The 19,774-nt window shown below is 45.6% G+C and overlaps 2 protein-coding genes across 2 annotated transcripts; both read right to left on the bottom strand.

The window, feature by feature from the left end:
* Nucleotides 1–3,879: 3,879 nt before the first annotated feature.
* On the bottom strand, nt 3,880–17,478 carry LOC120063956 (E3 SUMO-protein ligase RanBP2-like). Its single transcript, XM_039014267.1, has 11 exons — nt 13,509–17,478; nt 9,567–9,722; nt 9,376–9,462; nt 9,056–9,261; nt 7,647–8,931; nt 7,382–7,492; nt 7,085–7,230; nt 5,766–6,039; nt 5,481–5,656; nt 5,187–5,360; nt 3,880–4,984 (listed from the first exon to the last, which is right to left on the bottom strand). The coding sequence occupies exons 1-11, from the start codon at nt 17,476–17,478 to the stop codon at nt 4,679–4,681; spliced, it is 6,891 nt and encodes a 2,296-aa protein (XP_038870195.1). The 3' UTR covers nt 3,880–4,678.
* Nucleotides 17,479–17,760: 282 nt separating this feature from the next.
* Nucleotides 17,761–19,493, bottom strand: LOC120063955 (tripartite motif-containing protein 29-like). The gene is made up of 5 exons (XM_039014266.1): nt 19,008–19,493; nt 18,592–18,687; nt 18,180–18,413; nt 17,906–18,062; nt 17,761–17,768 (listed from the first exon to the last, which is right to left on the bottom strand). The coding sequence occupies exons 1-5, from the start codon at nt 19,491–19,493 to the stop codon at nt 17,761–17,763; spliced, it is 981 nt and encodes a 326-aa protein (XP_038870194.1).
* Nucleotides 19,494–19,774: the final 281 nt, after the last annotated feature.

The following is a 19,774-nucleotide window of genomic DNA, read 5'->3' as shown; positions in this document are numbered from 1 at the left end:
CATGTTTCCGGTCGCCTTGCCATGATTAAAAGCGGTGGTTCGCGCTTTCAGTTTTGCGCGAATGCTGCCTTTAATCCACAGTTTCTGGTTAGGGAAGGTATTAATAGTCACAGCGGGTACGACGTCACCGATGCACTTGCTAATAAACATGCTCACCAAGTCAGCGTATACATCAATGTTGTTGTCTGAGGCTATCCGGAACATATCCCAGTCCATGTGATTGAAGCAATTTTGAAGCGTGGAATCCGATTGGTCAGACCAGTGTTGTATTGACCTGTTTTAGTTTCTGTAGGCTGGGATCAACAAAATGGATTCATGGTCAGATTAGCCGAAGGCAGGGCGAGGGAAGGCTTTGTATGCATCTGTAACCGATGTGAAATGGCTAGCCCAGCCTTTCAGTCGGTGACGTCACTTGCTCTGAAACCTTGAAGTAGTGGTTCCCCTTGCTCTGCAAGGGCCGCGGCCTTTGTGGAGCGATGTTTAACGATGCTTCGTGGGTGTCAGTTGTTGATGTGTGCAGAAGGTCCCTGGTTCGCGCCCGGGTCGGGGTGAGGGGACGGACTAAAGTTAAACTGTTACACATCGCGGAAGTTCGAGTAGCAATGATCCAGAATTCTGCCAGCTCGTGTCGTGCATTCGATATGCTGATAGAATGTAGGTAGTATTGATCTCAGGTTAGCTTTGTTAAAATCCCCAGCTACAATTAATGCAGCCTCAGGATGTATGGTTTCCAGTTTACATAGAGTCCAGTGAAGTTTTTTCAGGGCCGACGAGGTATCTGCTTGGGGGGGGATATACACACGGCTGTGATTATAATCGAAGAGAATTCTCTTGGAAGATAATGCGGTTGGCATTTGATTGTAAGGAATTCTAGGTCAGGTGAATAAAAGGACCATAGTTCCTGTATGTTGTTGTGATTACACCATGATTCGTTTAAGGCATACACCCCGCCCTTCTTCTTACCAGAGAGATGTTTGTTTCTGTTTGCGCGATGCGTGTAGAAACCAGGTGGCTGTACCAACTCTGACAACGTATCCTGAGTGAGCCATGTTTCCGTGAAACAGAGAATGTTACAATTTCTGATGTCTCTCTGGAAGGCAACTCGTGCCCTAATTTCGTTCACCTTGTTATCTAGAGATTGGACATTGGCGAGTAATATGCTAGGAAGCGGTGGATGGTGTGCTCGTCTTCTGGGTCTGACTAGTAGGCCGCTCCGTCAGCCTCTCCTGTGGCGACCGCGTTGTTTTGGGTCGGCCTCTGGGATAAGATCGCATGTCCAGGGTGGAGGACCGAACAAAGGATCCGCTTCGGGAAAGATGTATTCCTGGTCGTAATGATGGTAAGTTGACATTGCTTTTATATCCAATAGTTCTTCCCGGCTGTATGTAATAACACTTGAGATTTTATGGGCCAACAATGTCAGAAATAGTACATCAAAAAAACGAATAACTGCATAGTTTTTTAAGGACCTGAAGCGAGGTGGTCATCTCTGTCGGCGCAATCATCTCTGGCTTCTCCAACATTTTTGAATAAATTAATTAGTTGAAAACTGTTCAACTATTGTCTATTTCTCTCTTTGAGTCAACTACTCACCACATGATATGCATGCAGTACTAGCTATCAGTAGCTTATGCTTTCAGTACTAGATTCATTCTCTGATCCTTTGATTGGGTGACACCATGTCAGTTCATGCTGCAAGAGCTCCGATAGGTTGGAGAACATCCTCTGGAAATTGCCATAATTACTTTGTTTAATTACAATGGAAGGGGGTGAGAACCAAGAGCCTCCTAGGTTTTGTATTGAAGTCAATGTAACAAGAGGAGGATGGAAGCTAGCTGCCCTCCTACTACACCATGGTGCTACCCTACAGAGGGCTGTTGAGGCTACTGTAGACATTCATTGCAAAACAGTGTGTTTTAATCAATTATTTGGTGACGTGAATATATTTTGTATAGTTTTATATAAAAAGGATAACTTTTAAATGTTTTACAATTTTTTATTTTATGAAATTCACTGAGGAGGATGGTCCTCCCCTTCCTCCTCTGAGGAGCCTCCACTGTTACAGATAATTAGTTCATTTGACATGGTGGATCTTTTTGTGTCGGAAAATGAACTAGGCGAGAGGAGGCAGTGGAAATGCCTTTATGCACAAATATTTATATAATAACCGTTATGTCGAAGTATTCTTGTAGTTACGCAATGAAATGGTGTGAGGTCTTCCCAATACAACCCAGGAAACCATACAGTTTATTAGGCTAAAGATTAAATAAATTATGATGAACTTCACAGGGTAGTGAAAATGTACGATGATTTCGATGCTCCTTTCCAATAAATATTGAGGGTCTTATTCTGATGACATGATGATCGATGCTTGAGTGCCATTTGACAAAATGCAATGGAAACATATTGAACTGTAGATATTTAATAGGCACATGAAAACTTAGGCAAAAAGTGTAAATTTTTTGTCCACAACGTCATCACTCACCGATTTTTATCGGCAACAAGTCTGTTTGGTGGAAACACACTACTGGTGGGAAAATGAGCATATTTTCTTTATGCGTAGGCCTCGTTCAGAATAGTCATATGAAAAGCTGTCGCAAATTGGATTGAAACGTAGCTACTAGAGCAAACAAATGTGAGACTGTTGTTCATTGACTTCAGCTCAGCATTCAACACCATCGTGCCCACAAAGCTCATCACTAAGCTAAGAACCCTGGGACTAAACACCTCCCTCTGCAACTGGATCCTGGACTTTCTGACGAGCCGCCCCCAGGTGGTAAGGGTAGGCAACAGCACATCAGACATAATGATCCTCAACACAGAGGCCCCTCAGGGGTGTGTGCTTAGTACCCTCCTGTACTGCCTATTCACCCACGACTGCGTGGCCAAGTACGACTCCAACACCATCATTAAGTTTGCTGACGACACAACGGTGGTAGCCCTGATCACCAACAACAATGACATAGCCTATAGGGAGATCAGAGACCTGGCAGTGTGATGATTGTGGACTACAGGAAAAGGAGGGCTGAACACGCCCCCATTCACATCGACAGGGCTGTAGTGGAGCGGGTTGAGTGCTTCAAGTTCCTTGGTGTCTACATCACCAACAAACTATCAGGGTCCAAACACACCAACACAGTAGTGAAGAGGGCACGACAAGGCCTATTCCCCTCAGAAGACTGAAAAGATTTGGCATTGGTCCCCAGATCTTCAAAAACTTCTACAGCTGCACCATCGAGAGCATTCTGACCAGTTGCATCACCGCCTTGTATGGCATCTGCTCGGCATCCGACAGTAAAGCACTACAGAGGGTAGTGCGTACGGCCTAGTACATCACTGAGGCCATCACTGGGGCTAGGCCCCTTAGTTCTAGTGAAGGGGAAATTTAACGCTACAGCATACAATGGCATTCTAGATAATTCTGTGCTTCCAACTTTGTGCCAACAGTTTGGGGAAGGCCCTTTCCTGTTTCAGTATGACAATGCCCCTGTGCACAAAACAAGGTCCATACAGAAATGGTTTGTCGAGATAGGTGTGGAAGAACTTGACTGGCCTGCACAGAGCCCTGACCTCAACCCCATCGAACACCTTTGGGATGAATTGGAACGTCGACTGCGAGCCAGGGCTAATCGCCCAACATCAGTGCCCGACCTCACTAATGCTATTGTGGCTGAACGGATGCAATTCCCAGTAGCAATGATCCAACATCTAGTGGAAAGCCTTCCCAGAAGAGTGGAGGCTGTTGTAGCAGCAGGGGGGGGACCAACTCCATATTAATGCCTATGATTTTGGAATGAGATGTTCAACGAGCAGGTGTCCACATACACTACATGACTAAAAGTATGTTTGTAATCGTAAAGGGCATCCTCATAATTATCAGTATAAAGCAACTTTATTTCTAAAGACATTCTCCAGCATCATTTATTTATTGACAATAAGAATTGTTTCAACTCCAAGTGATATTTGTCAACAGAATACCATAAAAGGTTCTTCCACAACAATAAGATATTATGTCATCCCTCTCCCAAAGTGTCACACAGTAGGTTATAGTTCTTCATATTCCTAACTTTAGAGTTTAAAATGGACAAAGGTAGTCTCAATGATTTGTACATTATGAAATCAATGTATACACAAAAACACACCTAAAAGTATTCACAGGGAGCAGGAGAAAGGAACGTAGTTCAAAATGAACAGAGGTTGGTTTTTAAACAAGGTTTCTTGTTCATCTCGATTAAGGCTTAATTATACAAAACAATCAAGTTAGGGAGCTTATGAAGGAACCAGCGTTTTCAACTCTTATTGGAAAACATGAAAAGTGAATGTATATTATACACAAAAATACAGACTGGGGATTCACAGTCACATGCTGCCCTCAGGGTGGGGCAACACTTATGAAAAGGTGACCATCTCTGTCTCAAATGACACCCTATTCCCCCCGTAGTGCACTACCAGAACCCTTCGTGCACTGCACATGGGCTCTTGTAAAAAAAAAAAAACATGTTTTACATTACATGAGGTATAGGGTCTCATTTGAGATTTGCCTACTATAGTTGTCCACAGTTTGAAAGCCTATCACTGTCCAGTCCATGGCCAGAGCGAAGGCCGATAGCCATCCAGTCAGTGACCAGATCTCAGCCCTACAGTTGAGTTGTCCACAGTCAGTGAACAGAGCGAAGCTCTACAGTTGTCCACATTCGGTGACGACAATCTTCTTGCTGGGTTTGCCAGTCTTGGTGCCCAGCTCTCCCATGCTGCGGACCACATCCATGCCCTCTCTGACGAAGCCAAAGGCCACGTGTTTGAAGTCCAAGTGCTCAGCCTTCTTCATGGTGATGAAGAACTGGGAGTTGTTGGTGTCTCGGCCGTGGTTGGCCATGGACAGCAGCCCCGGGCCTGTGTGGCGCACGTCAAAGTTCTCATCCTCAAACTTGTCCCCGTAGATGGATTTCCCTCCTGTCCCATCCTGGTTGGTGATGTCTCCACCCTGAAGAAAGAGGACAATACAGAGACAGGACCAAACAGAGTTATACATTCTTGCAGAGGTTTACAAAATGTTTTGTGTTCCAAGAAGCACTAACTGTGACCTATGTTTTGGGAAACATGGTATTGAAGGTTATGAAAGCACTTTGGCTCTGATTATTGTCTGGTTGGAGGCTAACCCCACAACTGCACTCCCCGCTTCTCACCTGACACATGAAGTCCGGTACGACCCTGTGGAAGACAGAGTTGCGCAGCCCGAAGCCTTTCTGTCCTGTACACAGCGCTCTGAAGTTCTCAGCTGTCTTGGGGACGATGTGAGAGAACAGTTCTATGGTGACCGTTCCCAGGGGCTTGTCGTCAGCGGAGATAGAGAGGTACACCTGTGGGCAGAGTTTAGTGGACTCTTTAGTACAATTAGTAAACATTATTGTAGGTGGAGGGGACAAAAGTAGTAGGCTAGGCGGCCCACCTATACATTAGCAGACAGGGGAAACACTGACCTGGGGATTGGCGTCTCTGGAATGTTCCTGTACCCTGGACAGCTGGGGGGAGGAGAGGGACGAGGCCTCTGATTGGCTCATACGACTCTGACACTCACAGAAGGTCTTCCTGAAACACTCGGCCAGCTCCGCGGTCTTAAACTTGGCTGCCAACTGTTCCACCTTACCCTCACCCTCTGAAATGTTTTGTTGTTGATAAAAAAACATTTATCAATTCAAATTATATACCAATCAATATATTTACGTAGCTTTGTGTGTGTGTTGCCGAGTTATGTATAGACCTACCTGAAAAGTCAGTAGCTGTCCAGACTAGGGCTTGGTTAGAGGTGTTCATGGGTTTGAGCTCCATGCTCTGACAGATGGTGTGATTGGCACAGACCTTCAGCACCTGCTCCCTCCTCATCAGCACCCGGTAGAACCTCTTATCGGGGTGGAAGAGGATCTTGATGTCTCCCACACCCCTCTCCTTCCACTGGCCCAGGTCTCTCTCCCAGCGGTACAGCTTGGTACGCTCCTTAAACAGGATCTCCTCATCCTCCTCCCCTGACTTAGTCTCCACCTGGACAACACAGTTACACGCAGGTTAATGACGAGACCAAGGGCTCATTAATCAGGAGGGTGTAAGATTACAGAACTCATATAGAAATGTATTGCGTAGAACATGCAAGATTCTCTGTCATATAGATAGAATGTGGAGTAATGCCAGCTCTAGACTAAGCCTCCACCTAGAACACATTTAGACAGTTATAACGATGACGTAGAGTCTCTGCTTGGAACTCAGCATTAAAGGAAAGGTTCACCCATTTTGAATGTTATATTGTTTTTGTGCATCTATGAGTGATGTTCTATCGATTCCCTGGGTCATTTCATGTTTTCATGTGTATCAGAGTTATTGTGGTTGGAGCAGGCAGAATTGCCTCCGGTATGACGTAGCACTGTGATAAAGTCACTCTCACTACACTGGAAATTAAGAGGAATACGCCTTTTAGATTGCAAAATGATCTATTATACATGTCAGATTTCAATACTGGCCGATGTCACAACTCGGGAGGATGTCTTCTCTCATCGTTTCCATGTGCCTTAGAGACTCCACTCGGTAAGGCACATCGATCTGCAGGTTGAACACGGTGAGATTGTAGACTCAGAAATTGATAGTGAAGTTTGTTTAGGAGATTTTACAGCTAACTAACATGCTGATATTATCTTCTGTATTATTGTGTGTAGCTACGTTTGCCCGTAGAGAGCATTGCACTGTGGATTTTGTAGACGACTTGAGATGCAACAGATTTCCATAACAGTTTTCCATGTTGCTACAAACCTTATTATGACGCCAAAATGAAAAATATATTCACAAAAAAACATTTCTCACATTTTAGTGTTATTTAACCCTATAAATTAAAGAATGAGTGGTTTTATTTGGATTTTTCCTTTAAAGAGAGAGATTGGGGTAAGGCCCTGCGTTAGACTAGTGTCCTGTCCAGGCTGTGTACTTGTACAACAAGCTGCCCCACTACAGAAACCGGTCTGCTCCTATGAGCCGTTCTTCATAACATTCCCAGTAAGGGTAAGTGGAGATAAATGAGTAGCAGTGCATTGATAAGTACCTCTGGTAGAGAGACTATGGGTTCAAAGTCAATGCCCACATTATTAGTGTCCTCTTCATCACTCCCCTCCTCCCCCCCCTCAGCTTTGGCTGGGGCTGCAGCTCCAAACAACGTAGCCCCGGCGTTCGCCCACGAGAAGTTGGAATCTAATAATGAAACATAAAAAAAGTTAACTGAAATGTTTGTTTTCACTGAAACATAGCTCAGTTGTCATGGTGACTAATAGAAATCTTAAGAACACACATCATATTGAATTTTCTTCAGTCAATCGTATAGAGAAAACTTAGAAGTGCCAACCTTGTTTTCCAAAGGCAAATTCCCCCCCAGTGTTCTGTGCCAGATCAGCAAAGGAGAACCCTTCCCCTCCTAGAGCACTGAAGCCCAATGAGCCAAATGAGTTAGGAGCATCTGTAAAAGAGAGTAAGTAAGAAAGAGAAGACAGCTCAGTTTGCTGCATTGGTGTCAGAAGTGGGATTGTGTTGCTGGGAGGACATAGAAGGCATTGCCAAGAGTTAAGTGAGGGCAAAATTCAAAAGGCTTTGTAGTGATAAATGTCTCATACCCTGAGTAGTGGTTGTAGAAAATGTAGTATTGGAGCCAGGCTCAGAGGTCTTCTTGGCAGACAGGTCTATAGGGCTGCTGCTGCTGGTAGCTGCAGGAGTAGACTGATCTGGAGCCTGCTCGTTTAGAGTTTGACAAGAAACACAACTGCTTGCAGACTCCTCATTTCTAACAAGACACATGTTACACTCCCACTGCCCTGGCTTTTTGCCAAACTGTGCACCAAATCCAAAACCAAATGAGGGGGTTATCAAAGCTGGGGCACTAGCAGCAAGTTTTTCTGGACGGTTTGGAGTGGTAGCCTGCTCCCTGCTGCGGGAGACCGCAGTCTGAGATGGTGTTGAAGTGGAGCCTAACTGATCTGGAGTCTGCTGCTCCTTTGTAGTGGACTGGACCTCTGCCTCCTGGATGGTTACTGATTGAACTGGGACCTGTTCTTCTGCTGTAGAGGACTGGACATCTGCCTCCTGGATGGTTACTGATTGAACTGGGACCTGTTCCTCTGCTGTAGAGGACTGGACATCTGCCTCCTGGATGGTTACTGATTGAACTGGGACCTGTTCTTCTGCTGTAGAGGACTGGACCTCTGCCTCCTGGATGGTTACTGATTGAACTGGGACCTGTTCTTCTGCTGTAGAGGACTGGACCTCTGCCTCCTGGATGGTTACTGATTGAACTGGGACCTGTTCTTCTGCTGTAGAGGACTGGACATCTGCCTCCTGGATGGTTACTGATTGATCTGGGACATGTTCCTCTGCTGTAGAAGATTGGATGTCAGCATCCTGGATGGTAACTGACTGTTCTGTGGCCTGTTCCTGGCTACCTGGGGTTGGGATTCCAGCCTCCTGTATGGTTAAGGACTGATCTGGGACATGTTCTTCTGCTGTAGAGGACTGGACTTCTGCCTCCTGGATGGTAACCAACTGTTCTGTGGCCTGTTCCTGGCTACCTGGGGTTGGGATTTCAGCCTCCTGTATGGTTAAGGACTGATCTGGGACATGTTCCTCTGCTGTAGAGGACTGGACTTCTGCCTCCTGGATGGTAACCAACTGTTCTGTGGCCTGTTCCTGGCTACCTGGGGTTGGGATTTCAGCCTCCTGTATGGTTAAGGACTGATCTGGGACCTGTTTTTCTGCTGTAGTGGACTGGACTTCTGCCTCAGACTGATCTGAAGCCTGTTCCTGGCTGCTGGGGGACTGGTCTGGGACCTGTTGTTCTGGCACAGTATCGCCGGTGCTAGAGGACACAGCCTCAGATGAAACAGGGTCTGAGCTTCTCTCAGCATCCTAAAACACAATAACTAAAACAGTTAACATTTGCTTGAGAGAACCACTTTCAATTTCTTATAACCCAATGCCACATAAGTTGTTTACCTATGTGCAAACAAATGCATATATCATATAATCTCACCAGAGCCTCCTGTGCTTTGCGAAGCTCTGTCTCAAAGTCCTCTGGCTTGTCCTTCTCTGCCTCGCTATCGCTGCCTACACCACAGAAGAAGGTTGAAGGCAGCTGCAGGGTCCTGGCTTTCTGTTCCTCCTCTGGAGTAGGCCTCTTCTCCCATACCACCTCAAGCTCCAGGTCCAGACCCTGAACACCTGCGTCGGCCTGGCCTGCTGAGAGGAAACGAGTTGAGCAGGTTATTGGAGAAGTAACTTCTGTGGAGAAATTTCACCCCAACCTGTCCTATTCATACCCATCTCTATAGCTGCTTTGGCCATGAAACTTACCAGAACCTGCACTTGCAGCTTCTCTCTCAGGAGGATCCTGGTACAGTTTTCCATTCAGGGCTTTAACTGCTGTCTCAAAGTCCTCATCTGCAATATTCACAGCACAAACTAACGTTAGCAACACTGTCAACTACAATTACTAAACGGTTGCTCATGCAGGTAGAAAAAGTTTGAGAGAGAGTGTTTCTAACCATCTGTCTGGGCGTCGCTGGTATATCCTGGTTCGTTCTGGTAGCAGAAGAAGGTGAGAGGCAGCAGGAGTTCCCTGGCCAGAAGAGCCTGCTCAACTGTTGGCTGCCTCACATACACCACTTCCACCTCACCGTCGGCCTCCGCCTGGGAGGGTGCTATAACACAACACAAATGGTGAGACAACTCAGTCAGGAGGCCCCCTTCCTACAGAACAGTGTACAGAACAGAGAGACATTGAGAGCAGGAACCGATTAATACAACTATATTAATCTCCAAGGTGAATTTGATTTATTATTATTATTGAAAATTGGATCTACAGAAACTGTAATAAGACTTGACGTAATTATGCTCCAAGGTTATTGTTTGGTACTAAAAGGCAGGCTAACATTTTATTAACTAGAAAGGCACAAAACCATTTCACTAAGCAGATAGTTGCATGTCTAGGGTTAGTTCCTCATCAAAACACACGCATCTAAAAAAATTGACAACGTGCATTTCACCCCCCGAGCGAGCAGTCTCCTATATCTCTGACAATGCTATTACTACTGAGTAAGTCAATCTCAAAAGCATCATAAACCTTAGAACCATGGATCTACAGTGTACTGTACATGAGGCCAACCATAGCAGTTGTACCATTTCTTCCTGCTCCTCTTAAACCAATTCATAGATAACTGTCCAGTGGTAGAACACGTTTTGCTTGTGACATACAGAACATGCTACCGGAGTTTCAACAATGGCTCTTTCACTGGGACATATTGTAAATCTCTGGAACAAACCGGACCAGAGTGGGATTTGATTTCACACTGTTGCTACACATCCTGGACTAAAAATGTGTGTGTGACAGCAAGCATGGCTGGAATCTCCCCGTGTCTCCTTTTAAACAGAGGGAGAAGTACTCTGAATCGCCGTTAACACAACTGGCTGCTACCAGGAACTTAGTCATTTCACCCCTCCAATAGCTAAACAGCTATCCTAACTTTCATCTGTAGAAATCTATATTTCACTAGAGTAAGAGTTACTGTTGAGTATCACACATGGGCATGCAGCTCATTAGGTTGTTGTACTATAGGTTTGTACAGTGCATTCAGGAAGTATTCAGACCCCTTCCCCTTTTACACATTTTGTTAAGTTACAGCCTTAGTCTAAAATGAATGAAATACACATTTTTTTATTTTTTTATCCTCCTCAATCTACACACAATACCCCATAATGACAAAGCGAAAACATTTTTAGAATCAAAATAAATAAAACACTTTTCATATTTTTTTTTAACCCCTTCTTTCTCCACAATTTTGTGATATCCAATTTATATTTACAGTCTTGTCCCATCGCTGCAACTCCCGTACAGACTCGGGAGAGGCGAAGGTCGAGAGCCATGTGTCCTCCAAAACACGATCCTGCCAAGATGCACTATTTCTTGACACACTGCTCGATTAACCCGGAAGCCAGCCGCACCAATGTGTCGGAGGAAACACTAACTGGTGACCGTGTCAGGGTGCATGCGCCCGGACCGCCACAGGAGTCGCTAGAGCACGATTGGACAAGGACATCCCGGCCGGCCAAACCCTCCCCTAACCCAGATGATGCTGGGCCAATTGTGCGCCGCCTCATGTGTCTCCCGGGTGCGGCCGGCTGCGACTCAGCCCGGTATCGAACACGGATCTGTGGTGACGCCTCAAGCACTGCCTTATACTGCTGCGCCACTCGGGAGGACCAGAATGTTTTGCATGTTTCATTCAAATAAAAAAACGAAGAACATATTTACATAAGTATTCAGACCCTTTGCTATGAGACTCGAAATTGAGCTCAGGTGCATCCTGTTTGCATTGATCATCCTTGAGATGTTCCTACAACTTGATTGGAGTCCACCTGTGGTAAATTCAATTGATTGGAAATGATTTGGAAAGGTACACACCTGTCTATATAAGGTCCCACAGTTCATGTCAGAGCAAAAACCAAGCCATGAGGTCGAAGGAATTGTCCGTAGAGCTCTGAAATAGGATTTTGTCGAGGCACAGATCTGGGGAAGGGTACCAAAACATTTCTGCAGCATTGAAGGTCCCCTAGAACACAGTGGCCTCCATCAATCTTAAATGGAAAAAGTTTAGAACAACCAATACTCTTCCTAGAGCTGGCCCCCTGGCCAAACTGAGCAATTGGGGGAGAAGGGCCTTGGTCAGGGAGGTGACCAAGAACCCAATTGTCACTCTGACAGAGCTCCAGAGTTCCTCTGTGGAGATGGGAGAACCTTCCAGAAAGACAACCATCTCTGTAGCACTCCACCAATCAGGCCTTTATGGTAGAGTGGCCAGACGAAAGCCACTGCTCAGTAAAAGGCACATGACAGCCCCCTTGGAGATAGCCAAAAAGGGTCTAAAGGACTGACCATGAGAAACAAGATTCTCTGGTCTGATGAAACCAAGATTGAACTCTTTGACCTGAATGCCAAGGTTCACGTCTGGAGGAAATCTGGCACCATCCCTACGGTGAAGCATGGTGGTGGCAGCATCATGCTGTGGGGATGTTTTTCAGCGGCAGGGACTGAGAGACTAGTCCTAGATCAAGGGAAAGATGAACAGAGTAAAGTACATAAAGATCCTTGATGAAAACCTGCTCCCGAGCGCTCAGGACTGGGGCGAAGGTTCACCTTCAACAAAGTAGTGAGTAAAGGGTCTGAATACTTATGTAAATGTATTATTTGTTTATTTTTTATAAATTTGCAAAAGTGTCTAAACCTGTTTTTGCTTTGTGTGTAGATTGAGGGAAACAACAATTTTAGAATAAGACCAACGTAACAAAATGTGGGAAAAAATCTACATCCCTGAAAACTTTCCGAATGCACTGCATGTTCCACTAGTTGCGTGCTGGTTAAGACCGGCTACCAGGCAAGGCCAGACAGGTGACAGCTGTGTAGGTGACGTGTCACAGCACACACACAGTGTAGTGACAGAGTACCTGGGGGCTCAAATTGGGTGGATGAGGTGCTGGTCCAAAAAGTCTTTGGGTTATCTTTGAAAAGCCTAAAATCCAATCCTACAAAATAATGGTTGGCATGTGAGACAAACTAGAATTGGGGGTGGTTGGATTAAGAAATGAAAATGTATTAATGCATCTTTGGTTAGCTTCAAGTTGCTGAATGTCATTGCATTAAGTAAGTGTAATGGATTAGGCCTATATCAATCTTTCTATATTTCGGTCCTGTCCCATAGAGAATGATAGAGATATCATCTTTATATAAGTTCCATTATGGCGTCTGTAAACTCACGGGCAGCGCCATTGAGGCAATCTCCATTATTATTACCTCCTCCTTCTCCTCCTAGTTGGCAAACAAACTGAAAGGGTGCATACTGCCACCTAGTGTTTGCTCAGAAGTATAATTTACTGGCAGATGACTCGGATGGAATCATGTGATCCTTCCGTAACCCATGGCAAGTCCCACCCTGTTGACTACTTTAAGAATGGTGGGGACAGGACATAGTTAGAGGACAAAAGTGTGACACCAATCCGGCCCCCGAGGACTGGAATTGCCCAGGCCTAATCTCTAACTACGTCCTGTCCCCATTTCTGCCTTCATGAAGACAAAGCCTGCAATAAATCTTGTGACTGCCTTATTTTGTATAATATACTAAATGAAATGGACTATATAATCAATTTCATCGGCTATCATATCAAACAACCTATATCAAAATACCAAATGTGAGGAAGAGTGGATGTAAGTTAGTCTAATGGGAGTGACGGTTATGTTCTGTCCTACTAACACAAGAGTGTGGGCTGGTGGGAGGAGCAATGCGATAAACCAATGGGACATGAATGGAATCACAACACAATGGGGTCAAATTATGTATAAACTCCAAAATGGGCGTCACCATTCAAAAACAAGCGGTTTACACTGAACCACAAGATCAACAAAAACAATCAAGAAAGAATAACAAAAGGCTTACCTTTTTCTGAGATTTTGAATGCAGTTAAAGGCTGGGAGGTCCGACCGCTGTCTTTAACCTTGGAGCTCTCTGAAGAACTATCCTCCTTGGACGACGGGGGGCTGCTGCCGAAAAACTTCTGGAGAGAGTCTGTTCCAAAGAGGTACTTGGGTGGGGACATCACCATCCTGGAGAGGTTGAGAGGGCTATGTGGAGTGCCAGTGGAGGACTTACAGTCAGGGGTGTGTAAAGTCTCATGATACAGCTCCGTCCGTTCTGTGGTGGTCTCCTCCAGGATGTCCACATCAGCTTGTCCACACACTGTTGTCCCCGTCGCTATTGCTTCCTCCTGAGTAAGAGTCTCACTGGAGGCTATTGGAGTGACCAGAATCTCATTCTCCTGGGCAGTTTTAGCCTGGTCAAATATATCTCTGAAGGAGTTAGCCACATCCTTCAGTTTGAATCTCACAGCTAACTGCTCAACATTTCCCTTAGTTACCTCGGCAAAGTCAATAGCGCTCCAGACCCAGGCCTTCTCAGCACCCTTCATGGGCTCCAACTTCATAGAAGGTGTGACCCAATGGTTGGCGCAGATTTTCAGGACTTGGTCTCTCCTCATGATGAGTCTGACTCGTTTGGTATCACAGTTCTGCAGTATCTTGAGGTCTCCGATGCCCCTCTCCTTCCACTGATTCAGGTCTTTGTCATAGCGATACAGCTTTGCCCTGTGGCTGAAACACACATTTTCATTCTCCTCTCCAGTGGAGATCTCCACCAGGTCTGGCAGGGGAACCACAGGCTCAAAGTACAGGCCGTCCCGCTCCTCCTCCTGGCTAATGTCCTGCTCCTCGTCCACAGACACCCCGCTCTGGTTCATCTCGGCCAGCGACTTGGCGGGACTGACGACAGGCTGGAAGCTGAAGTTGAAGCCCTCTGTGGATTCTCCAAAGCAGAAGAGGTTCTTCCTGATTGGGCTGCTTGCCAGGGGTGAGGCGTAGACAGAGGTGTCAGCACTGTCGTCCAGAGCCTCCTCTCTCAGGTCATAGTTGTCCCATTCTAAGGTAGGGCCAGTGTTCTCTGTGTGGGGCTTGATATTCAGACCAGAGGTGTTACTGGCTGTCGTGATGTTAGCTTGGCTGTCGTCCTCCTTGATCTTGGTTTTGTCATCGGTCAGGAAAGATTTAAGATCTTTCAGGCCGGACTTCATCTCCTCTGCCTTCTGGATGAGATGTGCAGTTCTGCCTGTGTCAACAAGCTTGTGAGGAGTCTGCAGTGGGATGTCTAACAGGAGCCTCTGACACTCCTCACACTTAGAGGCAGATGCATCATTCCTCACTAGACAAGTGTCACAGTCCCATTGTACATCCTTCCTTGACAAAGCAGCACCAAAGTCTGACACTGTTGGCTTTGTTGTTGGTGCTACCTCTACTGTTGATTTTGCTGAAGGGTTAGGAGTTTGACAAGAAACACAACTGCTTGAAGAAGCCTCGTTTCTTACAACGCATGTATCACAGTCCCATTGCCCTGTTTTTTTGCTGAATTGGGCACCAAATCCAGACCGAGTTGAGAGGGTTGCCAAACCCGGGGCACCAAATGACATGGTTGAGGGCTTTGATTCTGCTGCTCCATCTACATCTGTTTTGGCTACAGGGTTTGGAGTTTGACAAGAAACACAACTGCTAGCAGACTCTTCATTTCTAACAAGACATGTGTCACACTCCCACTGCCCTGTTTTTTTGCCAAACTGTGCACCAAATCCAGACCCAATTGAGAGGGTTGCCAAACCCGGGGCACCAAATGACATGGTTGAGGGCTTTGATTCTGCTGCTCCATCTACATCTGTTTTGGCTACAGGGTTTGGAGTTTGACAAGAAACACAACTGCTAGCAGACTCCTCATTTCTAACAAGACACGTGTCACATTCCCACTGTCCTGTTCTTTTTCCGAACTGCACACCAAATCCAGAGCCAAATGGCATGGTTGAGGGCTTTGATTCTGCTGCTACTTTTGTGGTTTCTTGCCTCTTTCCAAACTGGGCACCAAAACCAGCAGCAGGTATATAAGTGGTGCCACTGGTTCCAAACGTAAAGGAGGAGGGTATCTGAGCTCCAAAAGACCCAAATCCTTTTCCAATAGATCCTGCGCTGCTGGTGTCTTTTGGCGAGTCAGCTCCAAATCCAAAAGTAAATCCTCCCACTGAAGCTGCCCCACTAGTAAAGCCTTTGATGTCAGTAGCCGGTGCGCTGTCCGGCTTTGATGGGGCATTAGGGTTGGCAGTCTGGCAGGCAACACACTGCATAACTTTAGCTGCATTTCTTACACAGCACACATCGCAGTCCCACTCCCCGTACTTCTTTCCAAACTGGGCACCAAAACCAGCAGCAGGTATATAAGTGGTGCCACTGGTTCCAAACGTAAAGGAGGAGGGTATCTGAGCTCCAAAAGACCCAAATCCTTTTCCAATAGATCCTGCGCTGCTGGTGTCTTTTGGCGAGTCAGCTCCAAATCCAAAAGTAAATCCTCCCACTGAAGCTGCCCCACTAGTAAAGCCTTTGATGTCAGTAGCCGGTGCGCTGTCCGGCTTTGATGGGGCATTAGGGTTGGCAGTCTGGCAGGCAACACACTGCATAACTTTAGCTACATTTCTTACACAGCACACATCGCAGTCCCACTCCCCGTACTTCTTTGCAAACTTGGCAGCAAAGTTTGTCGCCAATGGAGCAGAGAGTTTAGGAAAATAATTTTTCCTATATGACTGATCTTGCTGCTTTTCTGGAGATTTGGGAACGATCTTCTGAGCCTCTTCAAACTTTGTCTTGAAGAGCAATGCCTCGTCTTCCGTTTTGTACCGGATGGCCAGTTGCTCAGTCCTTGGTTCCTCATCCGCATAATCAACGGCATTCCAGACCCAGGACTTGTCAGATCCAGCATTTGGTTTCAGGAGCATATCTGGCGTGATGTAGTGGTTAGCGCAGATCTTCAGAACCTGCTCCCTCCTCATCAGCAGACGCACTTTTCCTGATCTATTGTGCTTTAGGATTTTGACTAAGCCGATACCTCTCTCTCTCCACTCTTTTGTCTCCGCATCGAATCTGAACAGCTTGGCCCTGTTACAGAACATCTCCTCCTCTTCCTCCTCTCCAGTCTTCATGTCTACTTTGTCAGGGAGGGGCACAATAGGCTCAAAGTGAGGCCCATCCTCGTCCTCCTCCACATGAGTGCTGTTGTTATTGCTCTCTGCTCCCTTCTCCTCCTTCGCTGTGTTTGCTAGCCCAAATACCGGCGGAGTTACATCAGTGAAACTAAATGGCTGGTCAAATTTTCCAAACAGGTTTGGTTTGTCCTGGATCTGGGTTGCGTCATTAAAGGAGAACCCAGGAGCGCTTTTAGTGCCAAAGGTAAGTATCCCTCCCAGGCTAGGAGGATATTGGGGCTTCCCCTCTGAGGGGCCCTCTGATTTGGTGGGAATGTCTGATGTCAGAAGCCTCAACAGGCTCTCACTGTTTTTGGACTTGAAGGTGAAGTCCCCGTCATTGGATTTAAAGTTGGAGTTGATTTTAAAGGCAGCGGATGATGGAGTGGACTGGGCGACTATTTCAGCACCAAAGCTAAGCACTTTAGGATGCTCAGCAGGGATCGGCTGGCCAAAAGACATCTTCCCAAAGTCCACAGGCTTTCGCTCAATGCTTTTAGGTGTTTGGACAGGTACGACGAAGGGCTTGGTGAAGTAGCCAGACTCAGGGATGGGAGGGTTGGGGGTGGGCTGAGAGTCGGCCCCAAATCTAAAAGTAAATCCTCCCACTGAAGCTGACCTACCAGTAAAGACTTTGGTTTTAGTAGCCTGTTTGTCATTCTCTTGGGTCACGTCCTGGTCCTCGTCCACAGACACCCTGATCTGGTTCAGCTTGGCCAGGGACTTGGAGGGACTGATAACTGGTTGGAAGCTGAAGCCAGAGGTGCATTCTCCAAAGCAGAAGAGGATTTTCCTCATTGGGCTACTGGCTAAAAAGGCATATCCAACTTCAAAAGGAAAAAAGTTAGATAAATACATTTTTAAAAGGCACAATTGTTATTATTTTTTCCCTAGCCAAACAGCAGCCAGCCACATGGTTTGTTATAAGGCAGAGGGATGGGGCTGGAGAAATGTAACCTCTTTCAAATAAATTACTGAAATGATGCAAGGACAAGATCAAAGGATAGATTTAAACCAAATTTTTAACTATATACACTTGTTTGTGTATCTTTTAGGTTATGCTGAGGTAATACGTGTGTACTAAGCTCCTGAGGCAAGAATCAATGGGTATACATATCAATAAATATTGCAGATTTGACTTTTAATTGAACAGAGCATTTAACAAGTATATATATCACTAAAATATAGTCTTCATTGTTCTGTATGCATGAGACATAAGCTTTACCTTTTCTAGATATCTTTACCATTTCCTCATTGAATACATTCTCCATTCGGTCTTGTAGTTCGGAGAGTGACTTCTTGACATCCTCAATGGAGACATGAGGGTTAAAAGTGCTGGGTAAGCCCTCAATTCCCGGCGGGACAGAGAAAGACTGGAAACTCTATGAGAGATCAGGAAACAAGGTAAAGTCATGTAACCACAGAAAGCAGATTTTTTGGGGCATACCACAGAAGTCTAGAGAGGCTGTTTCCTCTGTTAACAGAATGAGTGATGTCACCTTGAGGAAATGGATGTTATCCTCTGTGTGTGAGAGCTGCTCCAGCTCAGCGTCTTTCCTCCTCACCTCAACCACCTCCTGCTCCAGTTGCTTCAGGTGTCCTTCAGTCCGACAGACTTCAGCCATCTCCTTGGCTTTGATCAGCTGCTTCACCTTAGAGCTCCTTCTCTCAATGGAGCGGATAAGCTCAGGAAAGATCCTCTCACTGTCCTCCACTGCTGCCTGTGCAGAGCTCTGTTAGGACACACAGAGAGGACAGGGCCCACTTCAACCATTCCATTCACTCAGCTCTCATCAGGACCCTAGTCAGCTTGTTCCCCACAGTGGGGCTCAGTGGGATTACAGTTTCTTAGACAAAAATAAAGTCATTTTTTGAGAAGGCCATCAGCCAAATGACCTCTTCAAGACTTACCTTGACAAACTGTATAGACTGTCTCGCCCCCAACACCCCCATCTCTGTCTTCTGGATTCTCTGCTTTAATATCTGCTGTTTCTCATCCAACTGTTTCTGTATAAAAATAAATAATATTTAGTAAAATATTAAATACATCACAAAAACACCAAATCAAAGAAAGTATTGTGCTATGTACAATATCAAATGTTGATAGATTTTAATATTTTAAAAACCCAATCAAAACCGTGAGGTAATAAAAATAAGAAAAGTATAATTCAAATGTAGAATAGATTTAGAATGTAGAGTAGACTTGATAAGACAATAAGACTTGTAAGAGGCACTGGATATTTTCCTGTTTGAGCCCTTAGAACACTTCCTTAGTAATCAACTGTGGTAATAGACATGAGAGTGAAATACAAAGCTCATGTCCTTACCTGTTTTTCAGTTCTTTCTGCTGCAGCTGACACTGTATCATGGCCTTTATGTTCATCCACTGTACAAAGATAACAGATACACTGCTGATCAGTACGGCAGTAAACCTCCAGCAGTTTATCATGATGAGAGCAGATCTTCTCATGTAGTTGTGTGGATGCTTTGACCAGCTTGTGCTTCTTTAATGGAGCTACTTCATAATGAGGCTGTAGATGAGTCTCGCAGTAAGAGGCCAGACACACCAGACAGGATTTCACAGATTTTAGTTTTCTCCCAGTGCAGAAATCACACTCCACATCTCCAGGTTCAGCATAACAGTGAGCAGGAGAAGCCGCATGGAGTCCTGTATTCTTCAGTTTCTCCACCAATTCAATCAGTAGAGTATTTTTGTTCAAAACAGGCCTCGGGGAAAAGGTCTTTCTACACAGTGGACAGTGGTAGACACCGTTCAGATCATCCTGATCCCAGCAGTCCTCAATACAGCCCATACAGTAGTTGTGTCCACAGGGAATAGCCACCGGATCTTTCAGTAGTTCCAGACAAATTGAACAATTTATCAAGTCCATTGCATCTGCCATTATAGTTAACACATCAACAGGCTGAGCAGCAAAGTATCACAGATCAGTTTCGTTTCTCTGGAAATGCTTGTTGTGTGCGAGAGTGGGAACGTTTCCTGATTCGGTGGGTGTTGTTTGTGCTGTACTCTGTCTGTAGGGGGTGTGGTGTTGGACAAAGGGTGTGTGGTGTTGGACAGAGGCCAGGCTAGGAT

Source organism: Salvelinus namaycush, chromosome 19 (assembly GCF_016432855.1).
Source record: "Salvelinus namaycush isolate Seneca chromosome 19, SaNama_1.0, whole genome shotgun sequence".
Taxonomy (NCBI): Eukaryota; Metazoa; Chordata; class Actinopteri; order Salmoniformes; family Salmonidae; genus Salvelinus; species Salvelinus namaycush.
The sequence above is the reverse complement of the archived record's forward strand: the minus strand, read 5'-3'. Positions and strand labels throughout refer to the sequence as shown.